General features: G+C 42.7%; 1 protein-coding gene across 1 annotated transcript in view; it reads right to left on the minus strand.

The window, feature by feature from the left end:
- The window catches only part of SGIP1 (SH3GL interacting endocytic adaptor 1), a 166,113-nt gene that overhangs the window by 7,954 nt on the left and 145,859 nt on the right, over positions 1 to 12,300 (minus strand). The window contains exons 19-20 of the mRNA XM_084637122.1: positions 6,206 to 6,317; positions 88 to 243 (exon numbers count right to left, since the gene is read on the minus strand). Of these exons, the coding sequence (XP_084493248.1) occupies positions 88 to 243; positions 6,206 to 6,317 (268 nt within the window). The remainder of the gene's footprint in view (positions 1 to 87; positions 244 to 6,205; positions 6,318 to 12,300) is intronic.

Genomic DNA, 12,300 nt, shown 5'->3' on the forward strand with positions numbered 1-12,300 from the left:
TTATTCCCTTGAAATGTTTCTTCCAACGTGGCTACAGAGTAACATTTCTTATAAGTCTCTACAAAGTTTTTGTAAAATTATATTTACCAGCAGAGAAGTTGCGGATTTGGCAGGACGTGTTCTAACCTGTTGTAATTTATTACACGGAAGGTTAGAACAGATGGGGCTGGATTATTGGCAAAATGTCTGGTAATTCCTGCAGGAAACGACAGCACCATTTCTCCAGTTATCTTCACTATACATCTTCAAAATCAAATCAAAGGAGACAAAGGGAGAGAAGAAAGAAAGCAGCTTAAAATATAGCCTGGGAAGTGAATCATCTGTATCAAGCTAGGCATGATGGAGATGGTGACATTTCATTCCTTCTCTATTATACTGGAAAGAAAATCATCTTCTTCCTAAAACAGCATTAGTCTGAATAGAGAAAAATTCTGGTATTTGGGCAACAAATAGAAAATGTGATATTTCTGTGAACTCCTCCGGACTTGCTTCTAGAAACAATCTGCTTTTCTCTTCAGAACAGAAAAACAAAATCAACCATCTTAAATTGAACAGTTGCCAACAGCCCAGTTTTGCCTGGGACAGCCCTAGCTTTCTGCTCTCTGACCCAGGCAACTGGAACTGAGCTGTAATTTCATTGCAGGTCCTGATCCAGCCATATTGACTGCTGTCTTGTGGCTGTAGAAGCAGCCAACTTTCAGTGTCTGTGCTGGATCTCAGTGTCCCTGCTTGTACGGGGGGAGGGGGGTGGGGGGCAGCCATCAGCACCCTCACTAGCAGCAGCTCCAGCTCAGCTCATTCCCCCAGTGGATCAGCAAGGAAAAGGAAAGTGTTCAATTCAGATGTAATGAATGTGCAAAATGCAGAGATAGTTATTTTGAAAGAGGAATACAGAAGATACTGGAAAGAGTTGTTTTCTGGCAGTCAGATTGCAAAAATCAATGAGAGAACTTACCAAATAAAACCAACATGCCCTGCCTTGTCTGTGTTTTACCCATTCCACTCAGTGCTTTCTGATGCCAGGTTTATACATACATGGTAAGCCCACAGCACTGCTGGAATTAGTGCTAAGGTGACAATGTTTGTACTGAGGCCAGCATCTTTAATAATGAAGTAGTAGGTTTCAGGATTCCAGTATTCATGGAACAGTGATTCCATAAATAGGAGGTGGTGGATGAAGTGCACTCTGGATATAATATATAGTCTAATTGGGAAACCCTCGCATTGATTTTTGCCATTTTTATTTTCTTGCTTACTGGTTGTTTCTAGGCCTCAGACTAATTCAGTGATCACACTATTCATTCTTTGCTTGTTGCTGATCCATGTACATTAGCACAAAGAAGCAGACTATCCAAGTGTTGACAGCAATTTTCTTACAGGATCTATCACTTCAAAATATAGTCTCTGAATTTATATTCCAGTATCTTTTAGAGATCATGTTATATCTCCAGGCTTCTTACACAGATAGCATGCAATAAAAAAATTAGTGCCAATGAACTGGAGTATATCTTTCTTTGCTGAAAATACAGTATGTGGCTGTGTATCAAAGTTATGCTGTAAATCTAAGTTTAAGAGAGAGTCATAGCAGGGAAAAGATACAGATGGAACATGAATGTGACTTTTCTTGCTTCAAATTCAAGTATTGTCATCTGAAAACAGATCTTACCAGTGCAAAGCAGTCATGAAGCTCGGGGGTGGGGGGCAGCGAGGGGGGTACATGGTATGCTGTCAGTTTCTGGTTGTGCAATCATAGAATATTAGGGTTGGAAGAGACCTCAGGAGGTCTAGTCCAACCCCCTGCTCAAAGCAGGACCAACACCAACTAAATCATCCCAGCCAGGGCTTTGTCAAGCCTGACCTTAAAAACCTCTAAGGAAGAAGATTCCACCACCTCCCTAGGTAACCCATTCCAGTGCTTCAGCACTCTCCTAGTGAAATAGGACCATTGCATCCCCCTAATGCAATGGTCTATGTGGCACCGTTAGGCTGTTCTAGGGCCTGGTCTACCCTGGGGGGAGGGGGGAGCATCGATCTAAGTTACGCAACTTCAGCTACGTGAATAATGTAGCTGAAGTCGAAGTACTTAGACCTACTCACCGTGGTGTCTTCACTACGGTGAGTTGACTGCTGCTGCTCCCCTGTCAACTCTGCCTGCACCTCTTGCGGCGCTGGAGTACAGGAGTTGACGGGAGAGCGCTCGGGGGTTGATTTATCGTGTCTAGACTAGACGCGATAAATCAACTTCTGCTGGATCCATCACTGCCTGCCGATCTGGTAGTGTACGGTTATGCCACAGGCTGTTTCAACCCCCATTTGGCCCAGAATCTTGCCACTCATTCTCAGCTGCCCTGACTCTAAACTCAGGGCTGAGAATCTACGCTCACTGAAGGAGATACATACATACATATATATTTAATGTTTGCAGGAAAATTGTTGAGGGCATTGATTACTAACATAAATAGGGCAATCCCCGTCTCTTCAGTGAGTGGCAAACAACATCTAAGGATATTCTGGCAAGGAGATGTCCTTTAGTACAGTACTGTGTCTGCTGTATCAAAGGAAGGACTGATGAGTGAAATGGTCTTCTAGTGGTATTAGTTTGTGTCTATCAACTACATGCTGAGGGAGGTAACAAGTCCACAGGACTGGAAATCAGGAAACCTGGGCAAGTCACTTCACCACTTTATGCCTCCACTTCCCCATTTGTAAAATGGGAATGATGATATGTGATACCTTCCTTGGCAAAGCACTTCAGAATAATACTCATCTTAATTCATAAATCTCAAATATACAAAACTTCATTGCAAGCACTTAAAGCTGATAAGGGCAAATAAGGTTCAAACAAACACAAAAATCAGAAAATACAGACCAAAGCTAAAAAAAAACAAACCTAATTACATCACCTTTCTCTCAGACACTCACCCACTATCCTGAGCAAATCAACCATAATCACCAAGTATAAAGACAGGCCTTGAGTCCATCCATTTCTTTGTAGGTTTCAGAGTAACAGCCGTGTTAGTCTGTATTCGCAAAAAGAAAAGGAGTACTTGTGGCACCTTAGAGATGAACCAATTTATTTGAGCATAAGCTTTCGTGACCTACAGCATCCGATGAAGTGAGCTGTAGCTCACAAAAGCTTATGCTCAAATAAATTGGTTAGTCTCTAAGGTGCCACAAGTACTCCTTTTCTTTTTGCATTTCTTTGTAGTTCTCTATGGTTGTAGGAAGTATAGACAAAGTAAATCTTGGTTTCTGAATGCCTGCAGGGCTTTGAAGAACAAGAAATCACTTTCATGGAAAGTTCAGTTGTTATGCTGGATTTATGCCAGTGGAAATGAGAACAGAATTTGGCCCAGTGTACTTGTGTAGGAGGGATAATAGGTTAGTATAGCCACACTAGCTAGCATCAGGTCAGATTTTCAGAATGCAATATCCAGAAAGTAGGGCGGGAGAGAAGAATTGCAGATTATAGGTATATTACTCCCACAATAAACTCTAGAGACTCAGTTTCTGGTCCCTCTCTGTAACTACATTTAAAATTAATTCCTTGATGAACAGAAATAGATGTCAATGAAAAATATTTTTCAGGCCATAAAACAGATAAGCCTGACACACAGAAACAGAACTTTTCTCTAGTTACTTGTGGGCATGAGAAAACTGGTAATTATTTTACCATCACCAAATCAAACCTGTTAACTATCTGTGCATCTCTAATCTATGAATAGCCCTTAAGAGAAAAGTATTTCCCTCATATTTGTAAGATCTTTTATAACCAGTGTTGCATATTTAATGTGCATAGTATATAAGTACATTAAAATTAGCCCACATAAATGATATTGATAAAACAATTAAATAATTAATTTAAAACTACTCAATTATACCTGTTGCATTAAACTCTATTCCAGGTTGAATTTTTAAATTGCTCAACGTGGGTGAAACGTGGAAGAAAGGTAATATTTACTTGCAAATATATTATTTAGAATTGTTGTTAAACTATCACAAAACAGACAGAGAAGTGTTAAACTAAGCTTGTTAGAGCCAAAAGAATTGTTGATCAGGGGTTTTCAAGGCTTCTGGTGAGGCTACGAAATAGTCATAACAGACCAGAACCTTCTTAAAATGAGAGGAACCATCCATTCAGGGACCATCAGAAGCCTGTTTTGATTGGGTAGTTTTGATGTGGTAGGGTAGCAATTCTGCCCCTTTTGCACGTTTATTTTTTGAGGAACATTTGGCAACGTACACACATGAGCATTGCAGTGAACTCTGAGAATGGCAAAGTGCTGGAACATTAGTACTACCACACTGACCAGCATGACAGGACCTGGAGTACCATAACTGGTAAGTCATTTCCCTGATTCGGAAAGATGTTCGGGCAGTATTGCATGAGATGAGGGAACCAGATTACATCACTGCCTCTATGACCATATACATTTCTAGCTCATCCTTATTCCCCTGTCTTTTTTATCCTTCTGTCTAACCATGCGACGCTTTGCTGTGATGAGGGAGACTGGCTATACAAAATGTCTTACCAGCCTGATTGCAGCAGAAGCTTGGCTGGACACAGAGTGGCTAATAAGGTTGCGTGCCATGAGTTGCGCCTGCAGTTTCCCAGAAATTAAATTGTGAGCTTCAGAGACAGAAGCTAAGTTTTCCTATCTTTTGCTGTTCTTTTCTCTTTCCTGTAGTGTTCGTTTTCGTTCTCCACCCCCACCCCGCCAGAGTTCATTTGTGCTGAAAAACCAGACTTGAATCACAGAAGCTAAGAGCAACCATTTAGCCTGACCCTCTCTTCTCCTAAAGAATCACATTTGATGTCCTTCAAGAGCTTTTCCCTTTAAAAAGCATTATATACCAGGAGCTCCCACCTCTTACCTGTCTGGTGGAAACAGACAAAGGGCCAAATGAGAACCCGATAAGATAGGGGTTCTCAACCTCTCTCTTTCTGAGGCCCCCCCTGCCAACATGCTATAAAACTCCATGGCCCACCTGTGCCACAAGAACTGTTTCCTGCATATAAAAGCCAGGGCCAGCGTTAACGGGTAGCAACCAAGGCAATTGCCTGGGGTCCCACACCACAGGGGCCCCCATGAAGCTAAGTTTCTCAGGCTTCTGCTTCGGCCCTGGGCTTCAGCCCTGTGCGGCAGGGCTTAGGCTTTCTGCCCTGGGCCCCAGTGAGTCTAAAACTGGTCCTGCTTGGTGGACCGCCTGGAACCTGCTCGCGGCCCCCTAGGGGGCCCCGGACCCCTGGTTGAGAACCACTGCGATAAGAAACATCAGTAAAGAGTTAGGCACAGGAGAAACTGAAATTGATTTTGAATTCACTGCCCACAATAAAGAAGAGAGATACCTCCTCAGGTTTTCAGGAATAGTAGAAGATTTCCCATTAAACTTAAGAAAAGTTATGCACTACCTTTGGGGAAACGAAAGCAATAGCAGACACATCTCACAGTGTGAGCAACAGTACAAGATGGTCTATTTCGGTCTACAGGATAGACAGGCTGTATAAAATCTCCATTATCAGTGGAAAAAATCTATTGTAGACACAGATACTAGGGGTGACATCCTGGCCCCATTGAAATCAATAGTTTTGCTAAAATAGGATTCAAGATTCTTACATAAAACATGACCTTTAAAATGCTACCCAGACTGAATTGTCAGAACACCCCGTAAAGCAGGCAGGCAGGCAAACGTATTCCTCACTTTACAGGTGTGGAAAATGACTGAACGAAAGGTTGAGTGATTTTCCCAAGGCCCCACAGCGAGTCAGTGTCAGAGTCAACCATGTTATTGAGATAGTGCTGGCACTCTTCAGGAGTCCCTGGCTCTTAGTGCTGTGCTCAGATCAGGACACCACTCCACTCTGCTATGCATGGCTTGCACTGAGTTTTTTACTCTCTTCACCCACCTTTAAAAAAAACAAACAAACGCTAACTAGTGGGTTTGAACAATAAGATGTGTTCACAATAACGGATACGTTTTACAGAGAACACTCAATAAAGGAGGTCTTATCCTTTGATTCACACCTATAATTTCCTTTAACATTGACGGGACTTACACACATCCAGAGGCGTTTGAGCCCTGCTAGATGTTTCGGTTGACTCATGCCCTGGGAGACCTCTGGAAATAACGACTAATGACCCAAACATTACATTGAAAAGATTTGTACCTGAAGTTGACTATTCCACTGGGTGGGGGTACCTACTTGTTAGGATCTGCTCCTTTGAAATATGCATTAACAGTTTCTGTGAATGCTGCTGCTACAGGGAGGGTGTCCTGGGCCCCCATCGTCAAAGGACTGGGTCCCCTAGAAGAGCCTGCAACAGAGGGAAAACTTTCACTTGTTATGTGCATATAAAACATTACAATTACTCAAAGCCAGTTGTACCAGAGGTGGGGGAATAAAGAATCATTTACTGAAAATAAAAAGTCAAGTCTGGCATTTTGCTTTTATTTGTGAGCAGTAAGAGTCCCCTGGGTGTTCAGAATGGGACTGAATGTGTTCACAGATGGTCATTTACTCTCTGTATAACCACAATAATTTAAGTTCTTTACTATGAACAGCACGTGAAAGCAGTGGCACACATCCGAAGGAACTTTGATGCTTTATGAATAAGGCAGTCTTTGCATGACAGTTTGTGCAGTACACTTCTGTGTTCTACAGAAGAGAGCTGGATGATGTTTTAACCAAAACACTCCATCACCCCACAATTTACAGTAAATCGTTTGGCTCCGGGTTTTTTTGGAAGGGATGAGGCCCAAGGCCTTCTTTTCGCTTTTGTGCCCGATGGGAAGCACAAACCTCTGCATCTATTCCAAGGCAGCACTGGCTCTGCAGTTTCCTTCCCTCTTCCCTTCACCCAAACTGAGCTGTTGCTGTCTGCCACATTCTCTCCTCTATAGGTAGCAGATATCTGTGTCTAAGTTAAATGTTGCTCCAAGCAGCGTTCACATAGACTAAATACCTACATGCCTTTCTGAGATGGAGGTTTGTACAGGCACTGTTTGCTGGCCCAGCTGCAGCCAGGCTCTCATAGGAACATGGCCAACAGAGGTTGGTTACCTCTAGAGCAACAATGCAGGGGTCCAAGCTTCCATGACAATGGGGAGTCTTTTCCTTTTGGATCTTGGAGATCTGTGGGAATACTGGGAATATTTCAAAGAAACTCTAGCCCTGATTCAGCAAAACCTTAAGCACATATTTAAGTCCTACTGAAGACATTGAATAGGAATATGCTTTAGTGCTTTGCTGAATTGGGGCCTTTGACATTCACCTCAGGGAATTTCCAGCGCCTCCCCCACATAGGCACATCTGTAGGAGGATACAATTTGGCTTGGTTTCAGAGTAACAGCCGTGTTAGTCTGTATTCGCAAAAAGAAAAGGAGTACTTGTGGCACCTTAGAGACTAACCAATTTATTTGAGCATGAGCTTTCGTGAGCTACAGTTCACTTCATCGGATGCATACCGTGGAAACTGCAGCAGACTTTATATATACACAGAGAATATGAAACAATACCTCCTCCCACCCCACTGTCCTGCTGGTAATAGCTTATCTAAAGTGATCATCAGGTGGGCCATTTCCAGCACAAATCCAGGTTTTCTCACCCTCCACCGCCCCACACAAATTCACTCTCCTGCTGGTGATAGCCCATCCAAAGTGACAACTCTTTACACAATGTGCATGATAATCAAGTCGGGCTATTTCCTGCACAAATCCAGGTTTTCTCACATCCCCCCCACCCCCATACACACACAAACTCACTCTCCTGCTGGTAATAGCTCATCCAAACTGACCACTCTCCAAGTTTAAATCCAAGTTAAACCAGAACATCTGGGGGGTGGGGGGGGGGGTAGGAAAAAACAAGAGGAAACAGGTGATTTGTGAACCTTTCAGCATGGGTAAGCCCACTTACAAGCAAGACTAGTGTAAATTATAGTTTCAGAACGAACCCACGAGAAATTCTGAATTCAATCTGGAATCAGAGAAAACTTGGCAGTTCAGGTTGAGTTTTGGGTTTAAATTAAATTCAGAGTGAAACTCAGGGATGCAAACCCACAGCAATTAATTCAGGAGAGTCATATAATTAGAAGAAACGGGAGGGTTGCAGGGATTAAAGTACCAAGATATTTGCTCCAATCATGCACTGCATGTTCTGTAATGGAGATTCTATGCAGCTGCCACCATGCATACTCAACATGAACACTAAAATAACTAACCCCTGGGTGTTTGCAGCCATTGATTTTTCCTTTGCTGGCAATGAGCTTGCTTCTATGTAAGAAATCCTAAATTAGCACCAAAGTGGTAAAAACTGAATAAAGTCACATTAGGGGGAAAGAGTAGATGAATTCAGAATTTGCATATAAATCAAATATGGGCATGTGGGAAATTTACACACTACTTTCCACACTGACAGCTAAAGGAGGTGCCTTGTTTATTGAAAACAACAATAGAAAGGAGTATTTCCAATAACAAGTGCCTTTGGCATCAAATATTGTTTTGGCAAAGATCTAGTTTCTCTCTTAATGGAAATTCTAATAGATTAGAATGATTAATTACTAGTCATTTACCAATGGCATGACATACTAAAGCTTTGAGACAATAATAATGAATGACTTATACCTTTCATTCATTCTCTGGGAATCTGAATGCATGTTCAAAACTTCAATCCGTATTGTGGTAGACTGTGCAAATCAATAGGTTAAGGATGAGCATGGGGATGGGGAACGTAACATTGGCTTGATTTTCAAAGGTACTGAGCAGTCAGCTCCCATTAGTTTAATTAGAATTGGAGGTGCTCAGCACATCTCTTAAAAGCAGGCTTTGTATTTTTGTAACTAAAACCAGCCTGTTAAGTTCTCTATCCTGCCCTTCCTGGTCTGGCTAAATCTCTCCCAGAAACAAAAAATAATATGGATTATTTCAAAGGAAAGGCTGTGTTTTAGAGATGGGATTTTAAAACATAGATGTCAAACTATGCCTACCAAACCTTGGGGCTTTTATTTTGCAGTACAAAGTTTGTGCACTGCTGGTATTAACAAATTTTGCAAATGCAGTTCAGTTTATTTGAGCTTCCAAGGCCTTGATGCAATAAAGATGAATGGTTTAGGTCATTCATTCACCTGCTGCAAGTGTAAATGCAGCAGCAAATCTCTGGATGTTTTCAATCCACCCATAACTTACTGAGCAAAGATGCTGAGGTATAGGGATAAAGTGACAAATGGGGGCAGCACTAGATTTAAGCATCCTAATATGGTACAGGACTGAATACGGTACTGCCACTGAAATGCCTATATCATCTATGTGTGACAGCTATCCTTCCTGCTGCATTTTGACTTAGAGTTCTTGAAGAGAGAAAGGATCAAACCCATGCAGAAGCAACAGTAGTAAGGGAAATGCAGATCAGATAGCTGTAGCTTTTAGATCTCTTCCCCATGAAAAGGACCCAGATATCTACCTATCAGTGAGAACACAAAAAAGGGTGAAGCCCCTTTGCTTGTACAGTGGGTCTGGCCACAGCACATGTACAGCAAGGGATCAACTGATATATTTATTACTCACTACCCTGGCTTTTCTGAATCTTAAAAATGGTTACACCTCCACAGATTTATTCCAGACTTTGAACTGAAAGGCATATTCATTGTTGAGAAAGATCAGAATGTTGTGACTAAAAACCAACCAAACAAAAAAAGTGGGGGAACAAAGCTGCTTCAAAACTGAAGACTGTGGAGTCTTTGTAAGGCTCAATGCCCTCGTCTATTCAATGGACTGAGCGAGGATATGGAATTTGGGAGAATGGACTATACGCTAGTCTCATGTGGAGCTCTTTTTCTCCTTGTTGGAATAATTTTAGAGTCTGAGTCTGTCCTTCTTGAAGAGAACGTATGTGAAAAGGTTTCAAGGATCTATCAACTGCTTCTAAAATATCATTCATTGTCATATCTAGTCGAGAACCTCTATATAAGCAATCACATTTATACCTTCATTTTGTCTTTTGATTGTCCTTGGATCTGGATGTGAGCAGGGGTTTTCATCATGACCACATTTCTCTCAAACATTTATGATCGACTCCATTTTTTAATATGGGTTTGATTATATATTTATTTTACACCCCTCCCCACAAATCTGGATCTTTATGCAAATCTGACAGTACAACCTGGATCAGAATAGTACAGTAACAGATTAGCATTAAAGGAATAATTAAGTAAATTTTGGATGAAACATCAAATATCTAAGTTTAGACAATATATCTTCAATAAGAAAATATTAAGACATTTTAAACATTCCCCTCTTTCTCATACCCTGTACCTAAGGCACATCACCAGGTAGCTAAGTAACATGCACCAATGACGGTTGCTTATTTTGATTGCTGGGATTTTCCCTTTTAATTTCTAATGTATCTTAAAAGTGTGTAAAAATTAAGGTAGCCAGGCATCTCCTCTTCGACTGGATTTTTGAAGAGGCTCAAGAAAGTGGGTTATTTCAGCAAAAGGTCTGAAATAAAGGATGTTCAATAAATTTGCATCAGATCAACTTGTTTCAGTCTATAGGACAAGCAGAACAGACACTTGGATAATTGGCCCACTTTTTGCTAACCACACATACATTCACATGCACCATGCAGAAGGACACACACACACATATGAACACGATTCTTTTAGGATGAGGGCGGAAAACAAGTGCATTCACAGTTTAATGCAAAGGTGCTCGAAGCTCCTTAAATGAGTTTACCCAAACTTCAGAGATCCACCATGTAAACCTGAGTCCACAATTAGGTCTAAGTAAAAATCCCCAGCTTTTCCCCTTCTGGACAAGCTAATTCATCCCTAAAAGCAAATATATTCACAAGTATTCAACAAAAGATTTGATTTCCTAAGCACATCATACTGAACTACAGAGTGGCTTTTTCCAATGCAGAATGAAGAGTGCATGATTGTGTGACAACATGCTATCTAAGAGATGAACAACTGATGTTTAATCTGCACAGCAATCATTTTCTGCAAGCCCTTTTGCACTCTCACAAATTTCACTTCTGCACCTTCATATTCTACTGATGCGCTATTGAAGTCAACAGATGTGTTGTACCTCTTCAGACATCCCTAATACCAGCCCAGCAGGTAACAGACCCGATGAAATCCCTGCAGCTAGATCTAGAGAAAAAGAGTCTGAACAACAGCAGGTGCATCAGAGGTGGGCAAACTACAGCCCACGAGCAACATCCGGCCCACGGGACCATCCTGCCCGGCCCCGAGTTCCCGCCCCCTCCCCCACAGCTTGCCCTTGGCCCTTCCCCCGCAGCCACGCACTCCTGCTGCTCTGAACAGCATGGTAAGGGGGCGGGGGGCAGTCAGGGAGCAGAAGGTGGTTGGATGGGGCGGAGGTTCAGGGGGGCAGTCAGGGGATGGGGAGCAGGGAGGGTTGGGAGTGGGAGTCCCAGGGGGCCTGTCAGGAGGTGGGGGTGTGGATAGGGGTGGGGGCAATAAGATGGCAGGGAGGGTTGGATAGGGGGTGGGAGTCCCAGGGAGCCTGTCAAGGGGAGGGGTGTGGATAGGAGTCAGGGGGGACAGTCAGGGGACAGGGATTGGGGGGGTTAGATAAGGGGGTGGGGTCCCAGGGGGCAGTTAGGGGCAGGGGTCCCGGGAGGGGGTGGTCAGGGGACAAGAAGCAGGGGGGTTGGAAGTGTGGGGGGGGGAGGATAGGGATCGGGGGCCAGGCTGTTTGGGGAGGCACAGCCTTCCCTACCCAGCCCTCTGTACAGTTTTGCAACCCCAATGTGGCCCTCGGGCCAAAAAGTTTGCCCACCCCTGAGCTAGATCCTTAAAACTTAAACCTTTCTTGATCATGAGGAAACATTCCCTAGTTTTCAGCATTCTGCAGACCCAAACACTATTTTGAGCCTGTGACTGAAGAATTCATTTTAAAGGCAGATATTTTATTTCTGCTAAAGTAATCTTGTGGGAGGCATCTACAGCTTCCCTACACTATCACGTACACATCTCCAACTTGGCATCTCTGCACTGAGCAACACTTTTGGAACAGAAGGTCACAGGTGAATGTATGAGACCCCATCCTTATCACAGAGAGTAGCTAGCTCTGGAAAGCAGATGGGCTGACACATCATAAGATCCCTTGTACCTGAAGGAAGGAATGTCTACTAATAGCATTTTCTTTTCATAGACAGACAGTACAGGATTTGAAACGAAGAACAAACAATAAAAAGATAATCTAAAATACCCAGATACCTAGGAAGAGAGAGAACTGGGCATTGCATCAATCCACATCATCCCAGGCAAGTATCTG

The sequence above is a fragment of the Lepidochelys olivacea genome (genome assembly GCF_965140295.1).
Source record: "Lepidochelys olivacea isolate rLepOli2 genome assembly, chromosome: 8".
NCBI classification, from domain to species: Eukaryota; Metazoa; Chordata; order Testudines; family Cheloniidae; genus Lepidochelys; species Lepidochelys olivacea.